The sequence below is a fragment of the Podarcis filfolensis genome, assembly GCF_964270895.1.
Source record: "Podarcis filfolensis genome assembly, chromosome: 2".
NCBI lineage: Eukaryota > Metazoa > Chordata > Lepidosauria > Squamata > Lacertidae > Podarcis > Podarcis filfolensis.
Window position 1 is genome coordinate 32,793,266 of NC_139605.1, and position 22,646 is coordinate 32,815,911.

Here is a 22,646-nt window from a genome sequence, read left to right on the forward strand (position 1 = left end):
CTTTAACATTAGATTCCTCCCTACCCCCGCCAGAGTATCAGGTGATACTAGCCCAAAATGTTACTACAAACAAAATGTCCTTCCTGTCTGCTGCAACAGCAAAGAAAGTTTTGGGAGGTACCCAGAAGGTCATCAAATCCTTGCTGGATGCAGTTATAGCTTCCCTGACACGTGTCTGTCCAACTCCTTAAACAGGAGAGCACACTGAAGCCATATGTTCCACTGTTGAGCAATTCTCACCACTACGAAATCTGCTTCCCTGGAATTGCCACCCATTTGTTCTAGTCCTGCCTTCTGGAGCTACAAGAAAACGAGTCTCCTCCACCTTTCATGAAGCCCTTCAGATATCTGAAGACCTTAATCTTCTCTCATGTAGGCTAAACATAGTCAGCTCATTACCCATAGGACTTGGTATCCAAATCATTAGGGCCATCCTCCTCTGGACACACTCTGCTTTGATAATGTGCTTTTTTATTATGTGGCACCCAGAACTGAAAACTACTTCAGAGGTGACTCAACTGGAGCAGAATAGAGTAGAACTATTGCTTTCTATTGCTTTCCATGCTCTTTTGAAGTAGCTGCATCACACTGCTGGCTCATGTTCAGCTTGTAATGAAATAAGACACATAGACCCTTTGTACATGTACAGCTGTCAAGCCAAGTCTCCCCCAGCCTGAAATTATGCCTATGAATTTTTTTGTATATATGGGGGGTGTGTGTGTGTGTTTTTTTGTGTTTGTGTGTGTGTGTTGAACATCTTTTGGTTGCAGGCCAGAGTTCCAGTTTATCAAGATTACTTTGAATGTTCCTTGATTCTGTCCTTTATGGTGTTATGTGGTATAGCTATTAGGGGTGTGCACAGGCCCAAAAATTTGTCTTGTATCTCTGCGTTTTTGTTTTTTTAACAACCAATCAGTTATATTTCTGAAACACTGTGCTCTGTCTGCTTTGATCTTTGTTTCAGGTTCTGAGCTGCTCTGTATAAAACAATAACAGAAACTCTGACAATGGCTTTAACTTCTCCCCTTTGAGCCAAAGTGGATGAAATTTACAGTCACAGGAGCCCCTCTTCAATGGATCAAGGCTGCCAAATTACAGATAAATAAATCTAGGAGCCTTTGTAGATGAAATAAAAGGAATTCACTTTCTTCCATAACCCATGGGGAGGGTGGGGGTTTGTCTCTTGCTCTTTCATATCTTAAAATAATTAAGAGATGGCTGAGGTGTGTATTTCCCCCCTTCCTGAGCTTGTTTGATGGGCTTGCAGAGTTCCAGGTTTTTGTTTTTAAGATTAAAAAGCTTAAATTAAGCTTTTAGCTTTTTTAAAACAAAACAAAAAAACCTGCTGCTATCCTTTAACAAAATAAATAAACAAATCCAGAGTGCTTTGGTGCTTTGCAGGCAACATTTTGAATAGTCACACTTCTTGCAAAGCCCATGGACCTAGAGAAACACAGAGATAGAGGAAGACATAGAACTGTAAGGTACACAGACTTACAGGGAAAAAACACAGTTCATAGGGGGCGTGATCTAACTTGAGAGGTTTATTGACATTTGTACTGATTAATTATCACTTAAATTTGCAATCATGGTATGATGAACATACATGGCGGTCATAGATGTGCGTGTCTCATGCTGTACCTTTCCTAAGTGGTGATGTGGAGTTCAGGTTAGCCTTCACAGGGTAAGTCTCCTTTGGTTGACAGGAGACTTACAGTGCCTTTGTCATGATCTTGCAAACCAGGACCTCTAGTATAAATGTACCCTAGTTGTTCAAGATGCCATACAGACAGTAAAGGTTTTGTGAGAAGAGACTCTTACATAGTGTCCAATATTTGTAACGTCAGTGAAATCATACTGCAGATTTGACTTGGATCTAGAGGTGTAGTTGCGTGATTGGAAAATGTTGCTTCTTGTGCAAGATAAGGAATCCAATTTCCACTGATTCTCCCTTCTTGCTTCAGACTGCCTCCCACCAAATTTTCAGGTTGTTCCAGAGACCTCCTTCAGGAACAGCAACATGTAGGGGAATTGGCAAAAACAGAAGTGCATCTTGGTGTGCAAGCCATTGTTTCGTTTATGTGTTTGCTAAGTCATCTGCTCTTGCAGCCAACATGGTGCTCTCCAATGTACTGCCCTTCAAAGTGGTTAGACAACAACATCCATCATTCCGGTCCATTCTCCATGTTGGCTGGGACTGCTGGGAGTCTAGAGAGCACCAAGTTGGTTATCCCTGCTTTAGAGGCGCCATTATGAAATGTACTTGTGTGTGCTGTACATGATCAGTAGTGAAGAAATTCAGCTTTTAAAAAAAGCTCTATTAAAAAGGAGTTGGATAATACTTCTCATGTATTCTAAGACCTTTTACCTATTGTCTTTCAGCTGTAGGTCCAGATTTTTCAAAAAACTTTTTGAAAAGATTAACTTTTGTCAAAGTTGGTGGTGACGCTTCAATCGAGTGTAAACCCAAAGCTTCTCCGAGGCCTACCTTTACCTGGAAGAAAGGAAAAGAGATCCTAAAAGAAAATGAGAGGTAATCTTTTTTTAAAAAAAAATCTACTGCTTGTGTTTTGTGACTGCTAATGTTTTTATACCTCCCATGAATATTGGTTTGACAATGATTGTTGTGAAAAGCTCAGGTGTTTGCTCTTAAGGGAGAAGGAAACCCTATTGATTCCTAAATTCACTGTACATCACCTGCCTCTTCATATAGTTTAAAGAACAGTATTTTTGTTCTGACTAGCTTCAAGAGAATAGCTATCAAAATACCATTTTAGAGAATCCTTCGGATAATTGCAATCTGTGAGAGTCCTGGTAAACAGAAATTATTTGAGGATCAACTAGCAATTGCAGTGTTTAGTTTGTCATTTGCAGTGGCAGGGGAAGAGGGAGGAGGGCTGAGTTAGAATAGTGACAGCCCTTCAGTATTGTCTAGTATTTGCAGCCTGCCATGTTTGGGGACGGGGGATTGAGGTGATACAGGGGAATGTGTAGATTGTAGCAATAGTGCAAATAATCAAGGGCTAAAAGCAGGGGGAGGGAGCTAGGGAAAGAATTCAGGCTTTCAGCTCTGGATGAAAAGATGCCTTGATTCCAGGTCCATCAGGAGATAGAAAGCTGTCCTGCCAAGTTAGAAACAATGCAAGGACAGTCCTGGGAAACAAGTTTTTCAGAGTCCAGGTCAACCCAGGGCTTGGCACTGCTTGGTCACTGAAAATTGTATTGGAGTATTGTAGGCAGTAATCCTTCTGAATCCCAATTGCTGGGGAGGACAAGAGGGGAGAATGCTGTTCCACTCAGGTCCTTCTTGTGGGCTTTCACAGATAACTGGTTGGCTACCATGAGAATAGTATATATTTATTTCGTAAAATTTATACAGCGCTTGATCGGTAATCTCAAAGTCCTTTACAAAGGATACTGTACCAAATGGGTCTTTGGTCTGATCCAGCAGTGCTCTTCTTCTTCCTTTTTAAAAAAAAAAAAAACAAAACACACAATATAAAAAAAATTCCTTCCAGTAGCACCTTAGAGACCAAATAAGTTTGTTATTGGTATGAGCTTTCGTGTGCATGCACACTTCTTCAGATTTTAAGAAGAAGAAGAAGAGGAGTTTGGATTTGATATCCCGCCTTTCACTCCCTTTAAGGAGTCTCAAAGCGGCTAACATTCTCCTTTCCCTTCCTCCCCCACAACAAACACTCTGTGAGGTGAGTGGGGCTGAGAGACTTCAAATAAGTGTGACTGGCCCAAGGTCACCCAGCAGCTGCATGTGGAGGAGCGGAGACGCGAACCCGGTTCCCCAGATTAGGAGACTACCGCTCTTAACCACTACACCACACTGGCTCTTCTTCTTTTAAAAAACAACCCAAAAAATAAAACAACACACATTCATTTCAGTTTTTGGAGAGACTTACGGTAGGCAAAAGTCTTAGAGATGTGGCTATTTTGCGAAAGATTTGTCAGTATCTTTTTTGAGATATATGCCGTAATAGGTGGTATCTGGGACTGAGTGTCTGGAGAAGTAATAGGGTGGATCTTATTAGGCTGCTGGGAATCTTCCTCTGGAGGCTGCCACTGACTGCGAAGCAGAACCAAGTGTGATGTTAGATGCTTGCCCAGGAGGCAAAGCCTATCTTGAAAAGGGAGCTTTATTGCTTTAGCTTTCTTACTCTTCCAGTGAAGCAGAGCTACTGTACACTACACCCTTAATGAATAACCTGCCCTGAAGACGTCTCTTACTGGTGCTTGAAAGCTATACAATTGCATTATTAGGAATTTTGCCCTGGGGTACAATTACATTATTGCAGTCATTAAAGATACTTCATCTCCATAATAATGGAAATCCTCTCTTGGAGGCATAACTGCATCAAAGTAAAGCTTAGAAACCTCACTCCAGAAGGTAAATTATGTATTGCCGTAGAATAAGATTCAGATATATATGTTAGAAATTCAACCTCATAAATAAAGAAAGCTCCCTGGCAGCCATTGATTCAGAAGTTCTGGGGTTTCAGGAATACCCAGTGCCTAGTATTTACTTTCAAGAGCATATCTTCCCATATGATAACATTTCTCAAACTTATGCAAACCCCTTTCCCTGCAATGATTTAAGGAAATTGGAACAATCCATGATCCAAAACCTACTTTCCTTCTAGCCCTGAACATCCAGTTTGCATATCTCCCATTTTTCTATTGACACAATGTCTCCCATCATTCTCCACACACACACACACACAACTTAATTCTTTAGTCTCTTCCAAATTCTGACAACTTCACATGGCCTTTTAAAATTTAGTTCAAATTCAATCTTGTCAGCATGTGATCAGTGTTTTCAGCAACATAGCTTACATATTTCACCTGTCTTGTATGTTTTTAAAAATTATATACATACACCCAAAATATCATATAATTGTGCTTGAAATTCTCTCTCACTTTTAGAAACCTTCATGGTGGTGCCCTCCATATGATGATGCTAAGAACACATAGAATACCTGTGTTGGTGCCCACTCCTCATCTTCCTCTAAATATACTTCCATTGCTGACCTTCCTCTATATTTTGCTTTTCTGCAAATTAAACCCACTTCTGTTCATCCTATTTTCAGCAGCTCTTATAAGGAATTCTTTCTTTTCTTTTTAAAATATATGGAAATTGTTGCTATGTCTGCCCTCTTAGAGGATCCAGCCCTTTTAACTTTCAGAAGATTTTTCAGAAGATAAAGAGATTTAGAGCTATCTCTTTAGGACAAGTAGTCTGCACTTTGATTTATACACTGACTGCCTTTGTAAAGGGCTTATCTTCTAATGGGGTGCCTGAGGAATTTGATCTTTGTGAATTTTGATGCACACCTTCCAGACTAATGTGCAAATTGCACTGCCTTATGCACTTCCTGAATGTCCCAATGCAGCTGGTGGTGCAAAATGCATTTTAAAATGCAAAATTCAAATTTTAAGAGAAATTATGTTAGAACATATAAATTTAAATGCAAATATTCGTGCAGATTAACAACGAAAAGAACAAATATTAATGTACACATGTGACAGAACGGGCTTATGGATAAACATATGTGAACAGGACACAGATTGTAAAGACACCAAATCGCCCACCTTTGTGTTCAAAATGACTTTCGTGTGGCAAATTTAAACCAGTAAATCAATGATCATGCCAGATGATAACAATCTGTTTTAGTGAATATTTGGCACACACAAGGCACTGCAAAAACCATTGTTAAAGCGGGCTTAGTTTTAGATAAATTGTATTTGGATAAGTGCAGACAAGTGAAAAGACTGTCTTAATTTACAGAATGCCCATGTTAATTCTTGCCTCAATGTGGCTTTTCATCTCTTCCCTCGTCACATCATATAGTTTCTGTTCAGACCTACAGTGTCCTGTCAGGTATCTCTTTTGCCATCAGAAACCCTTGCTTCCTCTTCTGTAGGCCAATTTGTTTTCTTGAAACGACTGTTCAAAATACCCACTCAAAAGAATCTCGTTTCCTAGTGCTTCTCAGCCAGTGTCTCCTGCCAGATGTGTTAACGGGGGTTAAAAAAAAAGTCTGAAAAATGTATTTCCCATTGTTATTGTTCATATTCTGTTCTTACCCTACTAGTACTTGCCCTCTTTTGTATCCCTGCTTAGTCTGACTTTGTCTGACTTTGTTAAGGCTTTAAATGACCCCCTATATTTGCAGCAAAGATTATAAAGGTATACTACTCAGCTGAACTCATATAATAGCAACACCTGCAACAATACAAAGACTCTATATAAGAAGGCCTATGTTGTACCTTTGCGGTATGATTTGACCTAGATATGCTAGATGCTCTCAGTAGCTTCATGAGAATTCACTCGCCTCTCCCATTATACCGTAGTGCTGACATGCTTCATGGTATGTAAGAGCTGTTTTCTTGCATAGACCTGGACTGTTTTGAAACGAGACAAGTTACAAATGAAAACCTGAAGGCAACCATTCAGGGCTGACACCTTCTTTTATTCTCCTTCCATCTGCTTAGTTATTATAAGGCAATAGTACAAGTTGCTGATTTCCCCCCCTTAAAAGACAGAGAAGATTGAAAGAAGCACCTGCTATGAATCCATCGTATTTGAACTTCCAGGGCCGAATAATCCGCATCATAGAATAGCTCCCTTGGTCTGAATGTGTGGCTTACAGATCTAAGTCCACATGGCAACAATATCAAAATCAGTTTAGCACGTTGTACACTTCCTCCCCCCCCCCAAAAAAAATAATAATGGGAGTTTTGGGTAACCAGGACTATCATGATAACTATGCACATTAATTGTAAACATGACCATTTGAAGCTCCCTGAAAGGGCTAATCCATTAGGCAACCTAATGCAACATTCCCCAACTTGCAGCCCTCCAGATGTTTCAGATTAATTGTTCTGTGAAAGAGGACATCGATCAGAAAAAAAATACATTATTTATTCAGTTTAGTCTATGCTAGTGGAATTATACTGACAGATGTTTCAGATATAAAGTTTTGGAAGAGAGATAAGGTCCCTAAAAGGATCGTTGCCCTATATGAATTCTCTTCTTTAAAAAAGTAAATCCTAGTATTTGTAGGGTTGGAATGGACCCGAAGTTCCCCTGCAATGCAGGAATATGCACATGGCCCATATGGTGAGCCACCACATTGGCGTTATCAGCACTATGCTCTAAATCAGGGGTCAGCAAACTTTTTCAGCAGGGGGCTGGTCCACTGTCCCTCAGACCTTGGGGGGACCAGACTATATTTTGGAAAAAAAAATTGAACAAATTCCTATGCCCCACAAATAACCCAGAGATGCATTTTAAATAAAAGCACACATTCTACTCATGTAAAAACACCAGGCAGGCCCCACAAATAACCCAGAGATGCATTCTAAAGAAAAGGACACATTCTACTCATGCAAAAACACACTGATTTCCAGACCGTCTGCGGGCCGGATTTAGAAGGTGATTGGGCTGGATCCAGCCCCCAGGCCTTAGTTTGCCTACCCATGCTCTAAATAACGGAGCCAACTGGCATTTATTTGATAATGCTATTTCTTTCAGGCACAGAAACGGTCAAATAATGAATAACATGGATTTTCACCATTATATCCTGCCCTGATAGAGTGACTAATGGCACCATGTAAATAGCTGTCTGAAGTTTGTATTCGCCTGGTAGCATTTGAAATTGTTTTTGGACGAAAAGTTTATGAAATGGTGCACTTTACCTTGTATTTAAATAACTTGAGTGCCACCTATTTCGACTATTTTAGACCAGGAACAAATTTAAACGTTCATAATTACTAGGGAGTAACCCCCACTGAAAGACTTTATTTCTGAATAAAAAGTCCACTCAGGAACGAGCGGCAAAGCTGCATGCTCCAGCACCAGGGGCAGAGAGCAGGTGGGGATGTGGTGTGCATCCTGGGGGCGTGGTGTGATGCCCGCGGGGGCATGGCACCCGGCGCGGGGGAGGGGTGCACGGCGCGTGTCCAGTGGGTGGCTGCAATGGTACCCCCCTCCCCGATGGTGCCGGGGGCGATGCGCTCCCCCCGCCTTGCCCCCTGTTCCTCCACCAGTGTCAGGAACTGGAAATATGAAAATGAAATGATGACCTGAGATCTGGGAGGAATCTTTCACAGCTATATGCCTACTCTGGTGCTTCATTCAGCACTAGCATAGATTTGAGGACTGAGGAGCAGCGACAGTCAGGCAAATATAATTGTTGCCACAGTGCAAGATAAACGATATGGGTGTTGCCAGGAAGCAAATTCTGATATTGCATAGTGACTGTGTTTTCTTAGGTGTGTTCCTAAGAATATTACTGCATTAATTATAATATTATTATATTAATATTACTGCATTAATCTTTGCCAGGCAGTAGAATACCTGTGGTTCACATGCAAATGTCTTAACACGGTGTGAATAACACAGAAGTTCATGTGAACAAGTCTTACAAGTAGAAAGGAAAAGAGGACGTAAATCATAGGTATTTTGTGGAGATGTCGTGAATTTTTTTTTTCTGAGCTCTCTACTTCATTAGAACAAGAAGGCAATCAATTTACATTCAAACCTTAGCTCTGAGAAGTTCACGTAATGAGTTTTAAATGCTAGGCAATAATTATATGCCTTAAGGAAAAGTATGTTAGGGAGGTGGAATGGTGGAAGAGACATTTCTAAAGACCTTTTCTAATTCTGCTCTTATGTTTTGGATGAACTTTTCATATGTATATGTTTTCCAGAGATTTAAAATGTCTCTCTAGATATTTAAGATCTGTGTAAATATCAATTACTAGTGAAGTGGGTAATTTGTTGTTTTACAATGAGCAGTTTTAGTTGAAACTAAGGAGGGGGGTAATCTTATTTTCTCAAAAGATTGTGCCTTTGGGCTTCTATTCAAATAGCATCAGCTAGAACAAATAAGCTGAGAGTGCATTTACTGCTTATGTTCTAATCTCACAGAATGGGCCTAAATGGGTTTCTGTCAGCACTTTATTCACGCAGAAAAATCTGTATTATATTTTTCTCATTCTAAATATATATATATATATATATATATATATATATATATATATATATATTAGTTGAGCTTCTCAGAGGTTTTAGTTGTGATGAGTGTATGTACCTGCTGAAAGTACTTGTTTTCCAATGGCAAAGTTGTTAAAACACCCGTACAAAACTAGAATGTTGTTGCTTATGTGGCATCGTGTGTTTGTAGCCTTTCTTTATAACTCCAAAGAATGCAGTTGGCTTCTTTGTGCCTCCAGTTACATTTATCCCTGCATAGAAACAGGCATAATAATATCTAAATTCCCTAAGGTGTGACTCAGTCATTTATGGAATATTAATTGCACATCTGTAGAAATTGTTCTATTATTTTACATTTTTAGAGTGCTTCTATTTCTTTTTTAAAAAACAACTCGTACTTTTTGTAGTTTGCTTTTATCTTGTTGTACGCCACTTTGACATTTTCAGGCAGTGATGTGGCTTTTAAAATAAACAAATAATCTCAATAGACTCCAGAGCGAGATAATTCTGAGATCATGACACGAAATACACTTTCCGTTTGCGGCTGGCTGGCTGGGGGAATGAGTTTTTGGGTGAGAAGACATAGATATTGGATACTGGGAGATAAATAAATAATGGCCACTTACCCAGTCTCTGGGTGGGAGGCAGTTGTGGCTTGTGATAGCAGAGCCTTGGCTCCAGAGAACAAAAGGTCTCTCCATCGTGCAGGTGGTTGTTGGGGATTTCCCCTGGCTGGCCACAAAGGAGGGTGGGATACTCCGCTGTCCCCTAGTTTTGCATTGGCCAGATGTTCCTGCTATATATATGTCTGCTGCGCCTGAGTTTGGAACCACAGTCAGCCGAAGAACAAAGAAGAAGCAAATTTTCCAAAAGCTCGAGCAAAGAGGAGTGTCAAGGGACAACCAGGAAATAAAGAACTAGTGCTTAACTCAAAAGTAGGCTTCTAAAATGTTATTTTATGTGCCCCACTTTATGACAGAGATGTGCTTCTCTGCACATTTTTGAAGTGGAAGTGATTTGAGAAGGGTGACATCTAAAATCTATGCAAAAGTGCAGTGCAGCTTGGGGTAGCGCCATAGCTCAATGGTAGAGCAATCTGCTTTCTATCTGCAGAAGGTCCCAGGTTCTCAATTCTCAGGGGAGAGAACTCTCTCTGAAGTGATGGAGAGAGTTGGATGGGCCAATGTTCTGACTCACTGTAAGTCAGCTTCTTATTTTCCTGTGTTCCTATGTGTGATCATGCCAGGATATTTTACAGCTTTGCTCCATTTCCCCTTATCTGATCTTCCAGACACAATTCAAAGTGTCAGCCATGACCTTTAAAGTCCTAAATGGCTTTGCTTAAGGACTCTCTCCCTTCGCAGTCATTAAGATTAACCAAAAAAATAAAAATAAAAATGTTAATCCTCCTGTTGCCAAGTAAATGTGTCTCGCACAGGACTTTGTCCAAGTTGTAGCTCTATAGATATTGGTTTAGTCTTCAGAGTTCATGCCAATTCTGGCTGGCAAAGAGTATAACGATACCTTTAAGCTCCCTGTGTACACAGAGACTTCTAATCTCCCCAGTGTTGAAGTTTATAACCAGAAACACTGCTGAGGTTTATGACACTGATAGGTGGGGGTGTCATGCTAGGTAGTTTCCAGGGGTCTTGTTTGCAAAGCTCTGATCTCTGTTCCAGGCCGTTAGCAGCACTATGTCTCAAAATTACTGTTTTTCTGTCTCAGTTTCTGGAGAAAAGTGAAGGAAGAACCGCATAGATAAATCCTGTAGGGATAATGGCAACAATATCTACTTTGTAAGGTCTTGGCCTTATGGACTGTTGGACAAAGTTTGGACATGACAACAGTGGTCAATGAAAGGGCACTTAAAGAGTCAGTTTCCGCGAAATGAATTTATTTTCATTTGTTCCTTGAATTGCCTAAACAAAGACAACAGGGCTGCTATATGTTCCCCACCCCTTAACAGTATCCACTTATTTTCCTTTGGGGTTCCCAGTGTCATTTGACCTGTTTGTTTTTTTACCTTTGTTATCAGTAGCCTGTGAAAACAATATACCTGCAGTTAGTTGTTCCTCCTACGTAACCTAGAGATATTTTTATACAGGTTTGACCTCAATAATCTTGTAACTACAGGGAGATCATTAATAACTATAAATACTTCCCCTCAGCCCTTTCAAGATGATGTTCCATCAGTTTCACGCTTGCCTTGAAGACGTGAAATTGTACTTTAGGGGGAAAGTTCAAATGAAGATCAAGCATAGCGTTCCTGTGTACACAAATGTTAATAAACACTATTATGGAGCATATTCACTTGGACAACTCTTAAAGCAAAAGAAGTAGCTGAAAGAAGTACACTTTTAGTAGAACAAATTGTGCGTTTTCTTTTCTGGTACTTCTTAGCATTTGTAACCTGCCCAAAACCTAGCGTGTGCCTATCTCAGACTTGGTTATAAGGTCCCTGGTGAGAATATTGGAAATAGGTTGTAGGCAGCAATTTGCTTCTTTGAATGAAGTACATTTAACATTCTGTATGAGATTAATATTAAGAATTAGCTATGAACTAGTGAGACGAAAAAATCTAATTGCCCATTTTTCAAATGCAATAGGCTAAATGCAGCTCAGTGTGATTGCCAATTATAAAGACCTCCTGAAGTTTCATTTTATTTTAACTTTGTTCTTCTCCTGTGGATGTGGTGCATTCCCAGAGCCACCTTCCTTCCAATCACACAGGATTCCATCCACCTCTGAGTTTTCTAAGCAATTTACATCTTATAAAATTGAATCGCTCTTCCGAGTGATTGTGACTCACAGTTCCTAATTATACAAGGTCAGTTCTTCCCTTTAGATTGTCATTTATGATCATTCCTTGTGAAAGTGGATCCCCCTATAATAATTATATTTTTGTATCCTATTTCAAAATTAATCCCATCCCTTTCTGAAATGGATGAAGTGTGTGTGTGTGTGTGTGTGTGTGTGTGTGTGTGTGTGTGTGTTTGGGGGAGGGGGTGTTCAGGAGAGGAAGGGCTTATTTCCAAAGCGAAGGCATAGCAAAATGTGCATGCTTCCTGATCGCCAGATATCACCATGGAAGGTGTTTTTTGTTTGCTTGCAGACATGGGAGCCATGTTTCAGTTTTGCACATAATAAGCCTATTCATTTCAATCCAGGACACTTGAAAATGAAGTAGAAGCTGCACACACATTTGTGATCTACAGTGCTCTTCCGACATAACTGGTAATATGATGTCAGTTCCAAAGTGAGGATCACTTGCTAAGTGGGTAAGAAGGTAGAACTGTGGCTAGAATTTGGGCTGCAGTCCTGTCTGTACCCGCATACCAAGGAATAAGCCCATTATCTCAATAGAACTCCTGCATAAATGTCTGGAACTGCTTTATCTAACAGGCAAGCACACCTGTTACAGTTGATAGCCCAGACACACCACTATTTGCCCTGATGGGACTCAAGGCAGAGTGGAGATGAAAATGAGAATGGCTAATGTTGCGCATGTGATGTCAGGCCGTCACATCAGGCCCCCTCAATCTTCTTGAGAAGACGGCACCTCTGCCTGTGAGTGCAGTGGGACTCAGAGAAGGGCCTCCCCTCCAAGATCCCGAAACACAGGCAGATTAATAGGAGGGGATATGGTCTTTCCCATATGAACCCTTGATGCAGGGGATTTCCATAAGAAGGAAGATTCCTGACTGGAAAGTCATGGCTGCCTCTCTTGGAGTCAATATGAATAATCTACATAATCACTTCTTAAATTTTGTACTGTGTATCATTGTTTAGTGTTGCTTTCTGAGGGGTGGACGAGTGGTTGGCTAGTACATTTTATTGCATTGCAGTTACAACATGAGATTCTGCTTGAAGTTTAAAATCCAGATCTTTCTGCACTAAGGTGCATGAACAGAGTGAAGTAAAGGGGGAGGCTATTCTTATAGTAAGTAGCAGCTGCAGCAGAATGCAGACAAGAGTTCAGTTTAAGTTCTAGATGTTCTGAAAATATTTTTGCTGTTTTTTTATTATCAGTCATTTCTATGGATTTTAGAATCAGTTGTGTGTAAATCAGTAAAGTGCAGCTGGTTCCATGACAGACCTGTATACTTCCTTAGAGACCCAATTACTTTAAAGGAGGGGAAACAGTTAGATGGGATAAACTTTCTGAGCACAATTCAAAGTGTTGGTGTTGACCTTTAAAGCCCTAAACGGCCTCGGCCCAGTATACCTGAAGGAGCGTCTTCTGCCCGGACGCTGAGGTCCAGCGCCGAGTGCCTTCTGGCAGTTCCCTCATTGCGAGAAGCAAAGCTACAGGGAACCAGGCAGAGGGCCTTCTCGGTAGTGGCGCCCGCCCTGTGGAACGCCCTCCCATCAGATGTCAAAGAGATAAACAACTACCTGACATTCAGAAGACATCTTAAGGTAGCCCTGTTCAGGGAAGTTTTTAATGTATGACATATTAGTATATTTTTGGTCTTTGTGGAAGCCGCCCAGAGTGGCTGGGGAAACCCAGCCAGATGGGCGGGGTACAAATAATAAATTATTATTATTATTATTATTATTATTATTATTATTATTATTATTAACTTAGGACAGGCATAGGCAAACTCGGCCCTCCAGATGTTTTGGGATGACAACTCCCATCATCCCTAGCTAACAGGGCCAGTGGTCAGGGATGATGGGAGTTGTAGTCCCAAAACATCTGGAGAGCCGAGTTTGCCTATGCCTGACTTAGGACAAGCATGCCCTGAAATACTTTCAGGTACCAAGATGTTACATGTGGGGTTGTATTCAATTTAATATTACTCAGATACCGTATTTTTCGCCCTATAGGACGCACTTTTTCCCCTCCAAAAATGAAAGGGAAATGTGTGTGCGTCCTATGGGGCGAATGCAGGCTTTCGCTGAAGCCTGGAGAGCGAGAGGGGTCGGTGGGCACCGACCCCTCTCGCTCTCCAGGCTTCGCGGACCTCTCCGCAAGCAGCGGGAGCGCTCCCGCTGCTTGCGGAGAGTTGCCTGCATGCTGAAGCCTGCACGCGCTGAGATCAGCGCGCCCAGGCTTCGCGGACCTCTCCGCAAGCAGCGGGAGCCAGCGCTGGGCTCCCACGGCTTGCAGAGAGCTGCCTGTTTGGGGGCTGGGGTAAGGGGAAGCTCGGGCCTCCCCCGCCCCAGCCCCGCGCCTGGGGGGGAAATAATTTTTTCCCCTTTATTTCCCCCCAAAAAACTAGGTGCGCCTTATGGGACGGTGCATCCTATAGGGCGAAAAATACGGTACATTAATTTCAATGGGTATAATGTCATTAAAACTAAGCTGAATACCACCCACGATTTCCCCTGATAATTGATGACATTCTGTAGTATCATCATCATTATGTAATACTGATAAAGACCACATTTGGATTCAGCCTGTATTGATTTCATGTGCTGGGCACTATGTACCTAATCTCAATCCAGTGTTGGAAAGCACGAGTACAATTCTTGCGCACAGGTAATATTTAAAGTGAACAAAAGGCTTAGATTTATTACTCCCTAAATCACTGGTAATTTCTTTATAATAATTAGAATTGCATCTTTCATTCTCCACTTCCCTTAAATATTTGTCATTATAAAGCATTTACTTTCATTCAAGATTAATCTCTTGAGCAAAAAAAGTTTCATCAGCTCCTGCAGACGTATTAGTCATTAGAGCATATTACCTGGTTGATTTCACAGCTGTCTCCAGATTGTTTGCCAGTCACTGAATCAGCTTCTGTAGTAGAAAAAAAAAACCTGTCCATTATCTGTAGAGATTGCACGAAATGATCTGTTAAACATTGACATTTCCCCATATTATGCTTATGTGTCTTTTTAAAGAAACAGCAAATGGTATCAATGGTAAACAGCTGTAAAGACCATTATATCGGCAAGTACCGCTAAACTGTGTTTTCTCGCAGAATACAGATTTTTTTATTGGTAGATACTCAGTGCACCCCCTTTTCAACATCTTGTTATATAAGCTGTTGCCGAAAAGCTTATAGATGGCATTTCTTTAACTTTTTGCTTTAAGATACCTTGCTACCCATGAAAGAAAACATTAAGAAGCTTTCCTGGGATTTTTTTTTTTTTAAATGCTTAGCTAAGCATGAAATATTTCTGACTTGTATGCTTAATCAACAATCAGAATCTGTAAGATCTGCTTGCAGCTAGCAAATTGATGTGTTCATAATATCAAGTAGGTAGCAGCATAATTTATTATGTTGCTGATATTTAGCTTCAGCACAATAATGTTTCCTTCTGGAGATGTAGGCCGCAGTGTCCTTCCAGATGTTGTTAGATATACAAATAATAGTAATAAAAATAAGCCACCATCAGTTCACATTGCAGATACAGTGACCATCAGTACACAAATCTTAAATTAAACATATAAGTTAATATAAGTCCTCCAGACGTCCAAATAGGTATCCACACACAATTGATACCTTTATGAAACATGTTTGAATGTAGCTACAGTCCCCAGACCATTGTGTAATAGACGGTGGGTATTTATCCAGGCTCGAAGTATAAGAGACTTATACTTTAAGCCATATACCAATTTCTAGGTTTCTCCCCCACAAAAAAACTTGGCATCTGCCATTCTCCTTCCAGCAGAAACCTGAATTGTTTGCGGGTTCATAAGAGAGAGATAGAGGGAATAAAAATGAGAATGCCCTGTTCAGATCCAGCTTTCTTCTAGCCTCTCACTCTCATCTGGAGTTTGCTAGTTGCATTGAATTTCCTCCACCATTACCTGTGAGAAAGTACCATTCTCAGGGGAGGGAGGAGAATGAATTGGATGAGCTCTCCCTCCCCGCTTTCCCTCTGCAAAGTAGAATGGGCAATTTCACTGAAGAAAACCGTTTGTGTGAGTTAAATGTGATGTATCTGCTTCTAAGCCACCCCAAAGTTCTATAAATTCTATATATCTCTCTCCATCGCCCTTGGGTCTGAGTCACCAGGATGCTGTCATTAGATGTTAGGAACATCTATCCAAGTACATGTGTTCCGAATTCAGATGACAGAAATAAGACTATTTCTAATCTGGTTGAAGGCAAATTTACAAGATTGCAGACTTACACGATATAGTTCTGATGTTGGCAGAAGAATACCCATTAGCATTTATCAGTCCAGGTGACAACAGATGTTGCACTTACTAACATATGCAGTGCTATCACACAGAGCTAATTTTTATAAGGGATGCTTACTTTTATAACTTACGAAGGAAGTAGCATTTACAAATTATTTCAGCACTAATTTGCACATTTATAGCACAATTATTTTTTGCACTATTATAAATATGGTGTTTGAATGGTGCTTCAATTTACCGGTATTTGTTAAAATAATTTTACCTCATTTATTTATTTATTTAGACAAATTCTTAACCTCCCCTTCACCATACGAAACCAAGCTGGGTTGCAATGACATAATATACTGTACACTTATAAAAAGCAGATGAAACAGTCAGTTATAAAATAGGGTAAAACTGTTGCAGACAGAACAGAACACTATAAAGCCAGCAAAACTCCCACAAAATTCTTGAAGAGTAAAGAGGTTAGTCTTTGGCTTACGGAGAAAGCTATAGGATGGAGATGCTAGACTGTGGAACGGGTGCTGCTTGCTTTTTGATATAATAGGTCTTCAAGGTGGATTGCAAACCTTGCATCCAAAAACAGTAATAAATTAAGGGTTGCCTTAATCAACTATTTGAAAACTAGAAGTGGAGCAAACTTCTACTAGGAGAGAGCTCCACAGTTTTGGTGCTGCTGTCAAAATGGTTCTGTTCTAGGTTATCTGATGGCTGTGGAACCCAGAGCAGAAGCTCTAAGAAGATCTTTAAATCAATGCTGGAGTTTTGTTGTTTGACTATAGGTAGTACATTGTTGCATGCACAAAATGAGATCTGCTTACACAGATCTCTGTTCCACCTGCATGCCCCTGCACCCCCTAAAACTGCTCCAGAGTGTTGGGGGAACCTCCATATTGGGTTTAGGGTGCACAGGGGACACACAAGTGGGGAGGAGAGGGGGGGAAAGTCTCACTGTGTGAGCAGACCTCATTCCATGCAAGCACACCCCACTTATCGTTACATCAAATTCTACCCTATACCTCCCATCATTCCTGACCTTTGATCATCTAGAGGGCCACAGATAGCCCACCCCTGTCTTAAATTATAGATACTCATATATGGATAAAGGCAATTCTTAAGATACCCTAGGCCCAGATGGTTTTTTCGGAACCGTGGGATGGAAAGCCAGCTGGACAAGCCCCAACTGGAGCATCTCCCTTCTAGCCTTGCCGCTGCGGAGATCCATCAGTCATCCTCCTCCGATGTGCGTCTGTGACTCATGCTTTTGTGCATGAGCACACGTTACTCAGCAGAGTAAACACACAACAGATCTGGTTCCAGGCTTGGATACTAGGCTACGTTTATTGTACATAAATCAGGACGAAGAAAACATGGCTTCTCTCCTTGTTGTTCTTCTCAGAGAGAGAGAACACAAAAGCAATACAGAGCGGATGTACTGCTCACAAGACTCCAAAAATCTGTGCTGGAATGTAAACAGACATGTGACATGTAACAATCCCACACATCTGCAGCGCGGGAGGAATAGAATTCCCAACAGGTTTAGGACTTTAAAGATCAAACCTGATTTAGGCCCAGAAACCACCTCGAAGCTAATGAAGTTTTTTCAAAACTGACATATGTTCCCTGTGGTTGACCCCGATCAAAGTTCAGGTGGCCACATTATGTAGCTTCTGATAACTTTCTAAAGGAGTGCTACATAGAGTTGTGTCTTGTGCAACCACAGTGTAATGGTTATAGGGGTTGCTCGTGCGTAAGTTACCACCACTCCTGGCTAGGTTGCCTGGTTAAACCTTTTCTGTCTGGACAGCCCTTCACTTCGTGGCTGTTTCAGTCGCTAGCAGTATCCGTCAGTGGGCGTTTCTTGAACCTCTTCCAGCAAAGAAGTTCTTTGATGCCAAGTCTCCGCCTACTCTCCCTGCGTGGAAGTCTTCTGCGCAGGGTGGGTGTGGGCAGCGGAGGACCCGTGCTCTCCCCGCTGGTCTCCGGCGAGGAGTCCTGGAGCCCCCTCTCCGCTTCCCCCATCTGCCCCCCTTTATCCCTGGTGTTACGCTGATTTCCTTCCCCAGCCGATGAGCTGCCTCTCTCCCTGCTGGGCCCTTCTCCAGCATCGCTTTGGAGCCTTGCCTCCGCCTCTAGCTGGCAGTTCCCTGACACGCAGCATTTGAGCAACAGGAGATTCCAAGGATGCCTGCACTTACTGAGGTTCAGTTTCCTTGGAACAAAGATCAAAGTAGACCAGCAGCAAAGCATATGCCTGTGCTGCCCAGGGCAGATGCATGGAGTGCACACCCAAGGGGGGGGAGGGTGCCCTCTCGGGTACCACAGTCCAGAGGAGGAGAGGGGTGGGGAAGCTGCTGCCCACTCTCCTTGACTGGGTGAAACCTGATCTGGCGGCAGAGCTTCTGCAGCCAGGCATGCCTCGCCACAGCCAAAGAGAGCTGCTCTCTGCCGCCAGGTCAGATGTGATCCAGTGGTGGAGCTGCTGTGGCCAGGTGTGAGGTACACTGTGGCCAAGGAGGTTGGGCGGTGGCATTGCCACCCATTCTTCTGCTCTTCTCCCCTAGGTCAGTCCTGACTCGGGGGTGGAGCTGTGACCAGGCACGAGCACCCAGTCAAGACACAGCTCCTTCTCGCTTGGAACCAGGCTCCGATGAAGGAGCCTGTTTGTGCCCCCTCACAAAATTGCCTCTGGGGCCACAGTCCCCATGGACTCCCTCCATGCTATGCCTCTGATGGAGACTGTGCTGTGTATGTATATATACATATACATACAGCTTCAGCTCACAGTATTAACACCTCAACAGATCTTGCTTTTTCATTGAATTTCTAGGGAAACCTCAACCTCACACCCTCGGGTCTAGCATAGAGCAGACATGTCTCTGTGTATCCAACTTCTAGCATCAGTCCAGCTCATACACACAACTCTGCTATACACCTTGGCTGTTCCATCCTAGGATGATATGGCATCTAGCCAGGTGAGATGAGAAATGGCCAACTCATTTGTCTCTATGGAAATGGAGCTTACTGTTTTAAGATGTGTATGACGGGTGTTTAGCTGAGTTGCTAATAGCCATTAACAGGCTTGACTGGTTCAGCAAACTTCCTCCTATAGATTCTAGCCTCCCATACACAGGTTTGGAAGGGAATAACAGGTATCACTCAAACTGACCACCACCACCCAAACCCATAACCAAGTAGTCCAGTCTGAATGTCACCAAAGAATGCCTAACTGTGGCTAGACCCGTCCTTGTCTACAAGAAAAGACTAGCTGTCCCTCAGGTGGATTTGTGTTCTTCAAAAAAACCTTCTTATTATATACTTAAGGTTTTTTATTTTTAACATTCTGCTGGTAGCTGCGCACTTGCAGTAAACAGGTCGAAGTAAAATTTTTGAAAGTGAATCATAGGTCAAAGACAAGCAAGAATAGATCAAAGTCAATTTAAATTTAAAAGCACGGCGTGAAAGTCGTCTTTATAGATCTATGGAAGTTTATGGGTGAGGTGAATCACTGACCCAACTTTAGGATTGCTTCATTGAATCATTTGTGTAGATACTTATGGATGATAAATCCTAACGCCAAGTCATCTTACCATTTACATTACCGACTGACCAACCTCTACAGATGCTTTGTGTATTCCATTTTGCAAATGGCAAAACAGAAAGTGATGAACCATCAACAAATGCTTTGATGCATTACATTTTTCAAAGACGAAAACAGTTCCTTTGCTCAGCAGTCTAAAGGAAGTGTTTTTGAAGTGTTTATGTTTTTAAAATTGAAACCAATCATAATTATACGAAGTCAGATTCAGCAACACAGATCTCTAGAACTGAGGTGCCCGCCAGTTTTTGAAGGCTTAGACATAAAAAGCTTTACTTTTAATAAAAGAGTGTTTCCATTTATCTCTAAACTCAGATGCGTTCTTCATCTCTGTGGGTCTGTTCACAGCAAAGATCAACAGCTGCTGTATGTTGCAGATAATGTAATACATGGAAGATAAGATGACCTATCTCTATAGGGACGTAGCAATGCCTTTTATCACCTTTATTTTTTCCCAGTGTAAAATTATCTCTTGCTCTCCTTTTGCTGATAAAAACTTACAGTATGACTAAAAAGCATCCCAGTTATAGCTCATTTGTGATAGCCCAAGTAGTATTAGCAGATTTACATCTTTAGTTTATGTCAAGTATTGTCAAAATTCATAGATATTAGCAGACAATATTCAACAGAGATTAATGACTAACGTAAGTAAACGTTAACACATTTTGACTATGGAGCCTAGATAAGCTTTATTTTATTGATTTGCTCAATTAGCTGGTTCATATTACCAGTTGACTAACAATGTAGTTTGTGCACATCTACTCAGATGTAAATGTACATAGGGTTATAGTTGAAGACTTCCTTTATCTGGTGACAGCCCTATTTTTATTTAAACCAGCATAGTATTGTACCATCTTTGGATAAAACTTGCAGCACACTTTTGCTCAGCGAACCCCGTTCATCCATTAGGACCAGTTTGAGATTATCCAACAAACTCTGACCCACTGAAATTCCTTATGTAATCTGTCAGTTGAAACATATTTGATTCTCAGTAAGATGGAAAATACTTAATTTGTTTGAACTTCTCACCTTCAAACAAAACGTTTCCCATAATGCCACTTGGCATGGCTGATCAAGGGACATTGTCTTTCAACCCAATTAGCAATTCAGTAGCCTCAAAGGGCCTTTCCCCCTGTTTTAACATTTACAAAGGAAATTTTTGAGGCAACACAAACAAGTTCAAGTCATTCCTATTTCCTGAGCACCCTTTTAACAAATTTCAAAGTGCTAGAATAATTACTTATGTTAACATCTGCCCCAACAGCTTCAAAATATAAGTATGGCTTAAAAAAGAAAAAGAAAAAAGGCACCTTCAGCAGAAACGAATGGTTAGATTAGTCGCCCTGAATCCCTTTCATCAGTGAGTCACAGTTCAAAGAGGAAAATTAAGGCTCTGGTATATTTATTTTCACAAAAACCTGCAGCTGTCTTAAGCAGGTATTTGTCAGTTTTATTGCAAATCCTTTGGATGAAATGAAGAAGATTACTGAAAGGAATGGTGGTTCTAGAATTTGGTTGCACAGATTCATGAAACGATTTGGTTGCCTGTTCACAGTTTTAATATCTGCCACAAGATACCTCCTGACATCCACTCGCTATAGAGAGCTAGCTTCACACCTCAAGTTCACAGATGCGAGCAGCACAGATTTGTATTCTGTAAAGTAATGCTAACCCCTTGAGGCTCAGAGAGCTGATACCAGAATTACCAGCATCACTTCCTTGGAATTGGAAATCCTCAAATCCTTTCAAGTGATCAGCAGCCTAACATTACACTACAAAGTAAAAAACGCAGAAAATGCAAGGACGTTTGGGTGCTGGAGAAAAAGACAAGCCAGGAAGTATTTAAAATAAAACCTGGGTAAAACAAAATTATTATTTTTTGACAGATGTCATCAAAATGCTGAAGTTTGGATAGTGTTTATTTCCTTATTTATTTCAAGTATTTGTATGCCACTTTTTATCAACAAATCATTTACATATTGATTCATCTCACTACATGTAAGAGAGTGCCATTTATGTTCATGCAGCTCATTCTTCAGTCACTATACTGATGTGTTATGTCCGAAACACCCATGGCTGTGATTGTGCATGTCAGCGGAACTTATAGAACTCTGTGGTTGAGAATAATGGAGATTGTGCAGCAGCAGTCTTTGGTTATTGTTCTCTTCAGGCAAGTGAACTCTGTAAAACAAAAGAAACTTATTCTAATTTAAGCAATCTCTCTCTCTCTCTCTCTCTCTCTCTGTGTGTGTTTGTGTGTGTGTGTGTGTGTGTGTGTGTGTGTGAACTAGGGGCTTTTGCCCCTGCTTGTATTGCTCACCCCCCATCCCCCTTACACCTCTGCTGATAGGGTAGAAAAGCATGCCTTCAATTTCCCTCTAAGAAGTTGGAGGTTTGAAGGAGGTGAGGGGTATTCTCTCTCCTTCATTCTCCCCACCACCACCACTATCTCTTTCCAGAGAGCCAGTGTGGTGTAGTGGTTAAGAGCTGTAGACTTGTAATCTGGGGAACCGGGTTCGCGTCTCCGCTCCTCCACATGCAGCTGCTGGGTGACCTTGGGCTAGTCACACTTCTCTGAAGTCTCTCAGCCCCACTCACCTCACAGAGTGTTTGTTGTGGGGGAGGAAGGGAAAGGAGAATGTTAGCCGCTTTGAGACTCCTTAGGGTAGTGATAAAGCGGGATATCAGATCCAACCTCTTCTATTTCTTCTTCTTCCAAAGCTTCCTTGACTCTGCTGGATGCCTATGTTCTTGGCCTTCCTGATCTGCGCTATACACTCCAGATGAGTTTATAATAATTGTGTTTTCAAACAAATTCCAAGCATTTCGGAGCAATCTGACATTCTTGGCTATGCCTTTCAGCTTCCTTTTTACCAATCCCCTCATTTGGGGTCTTTTGAAGGGAAATGTGACTGTGTTGGAGTTTTCTTGGCCATTGG

General features: G+C 41.4%; 1 protein-coding gene and 1 long non-coding RNA gene across 16 annotated transcripts in view; one reads left to right on the forward strand and one right to left on the reverse strand.

Annotated features, from left to right (window-relative positions):
* The window catches only part of LOC310756452 (contactin-4), a 536,818-nt gene that overhangs the window by 446,916 nt on the left and 67,256 nt on the right, over nt 1–22,646 (forward strand). For all 15 annotated transcript variants that reach the window (XM_083600569.1, XM_083600561.1, XM_083600560.1 and 12 more), the window contains one exon: nt 2,383–2,533. In XM_083600569.1, the coding sequence (XP_083456695.1) occupies nt 2,383–2,533 (151 nt within the window). The remainder of the gene's footprint in view (nt 1–2,382; nt 2,534–22,646) is intronic.
* Nucleotides 4,998–14,759, reverse strand: LOC310757494. The gene is made up of 3 exons (XR_014545266.1): nt 14,704–14,759; nt 6,280–6,414; nt 4,998–5,061 (listed from the first exon to the last, which is right to left on the reverse strand). It is a non-coding gene; the product is annotated as an uncharacterized lncRNA (long non-coding RNA).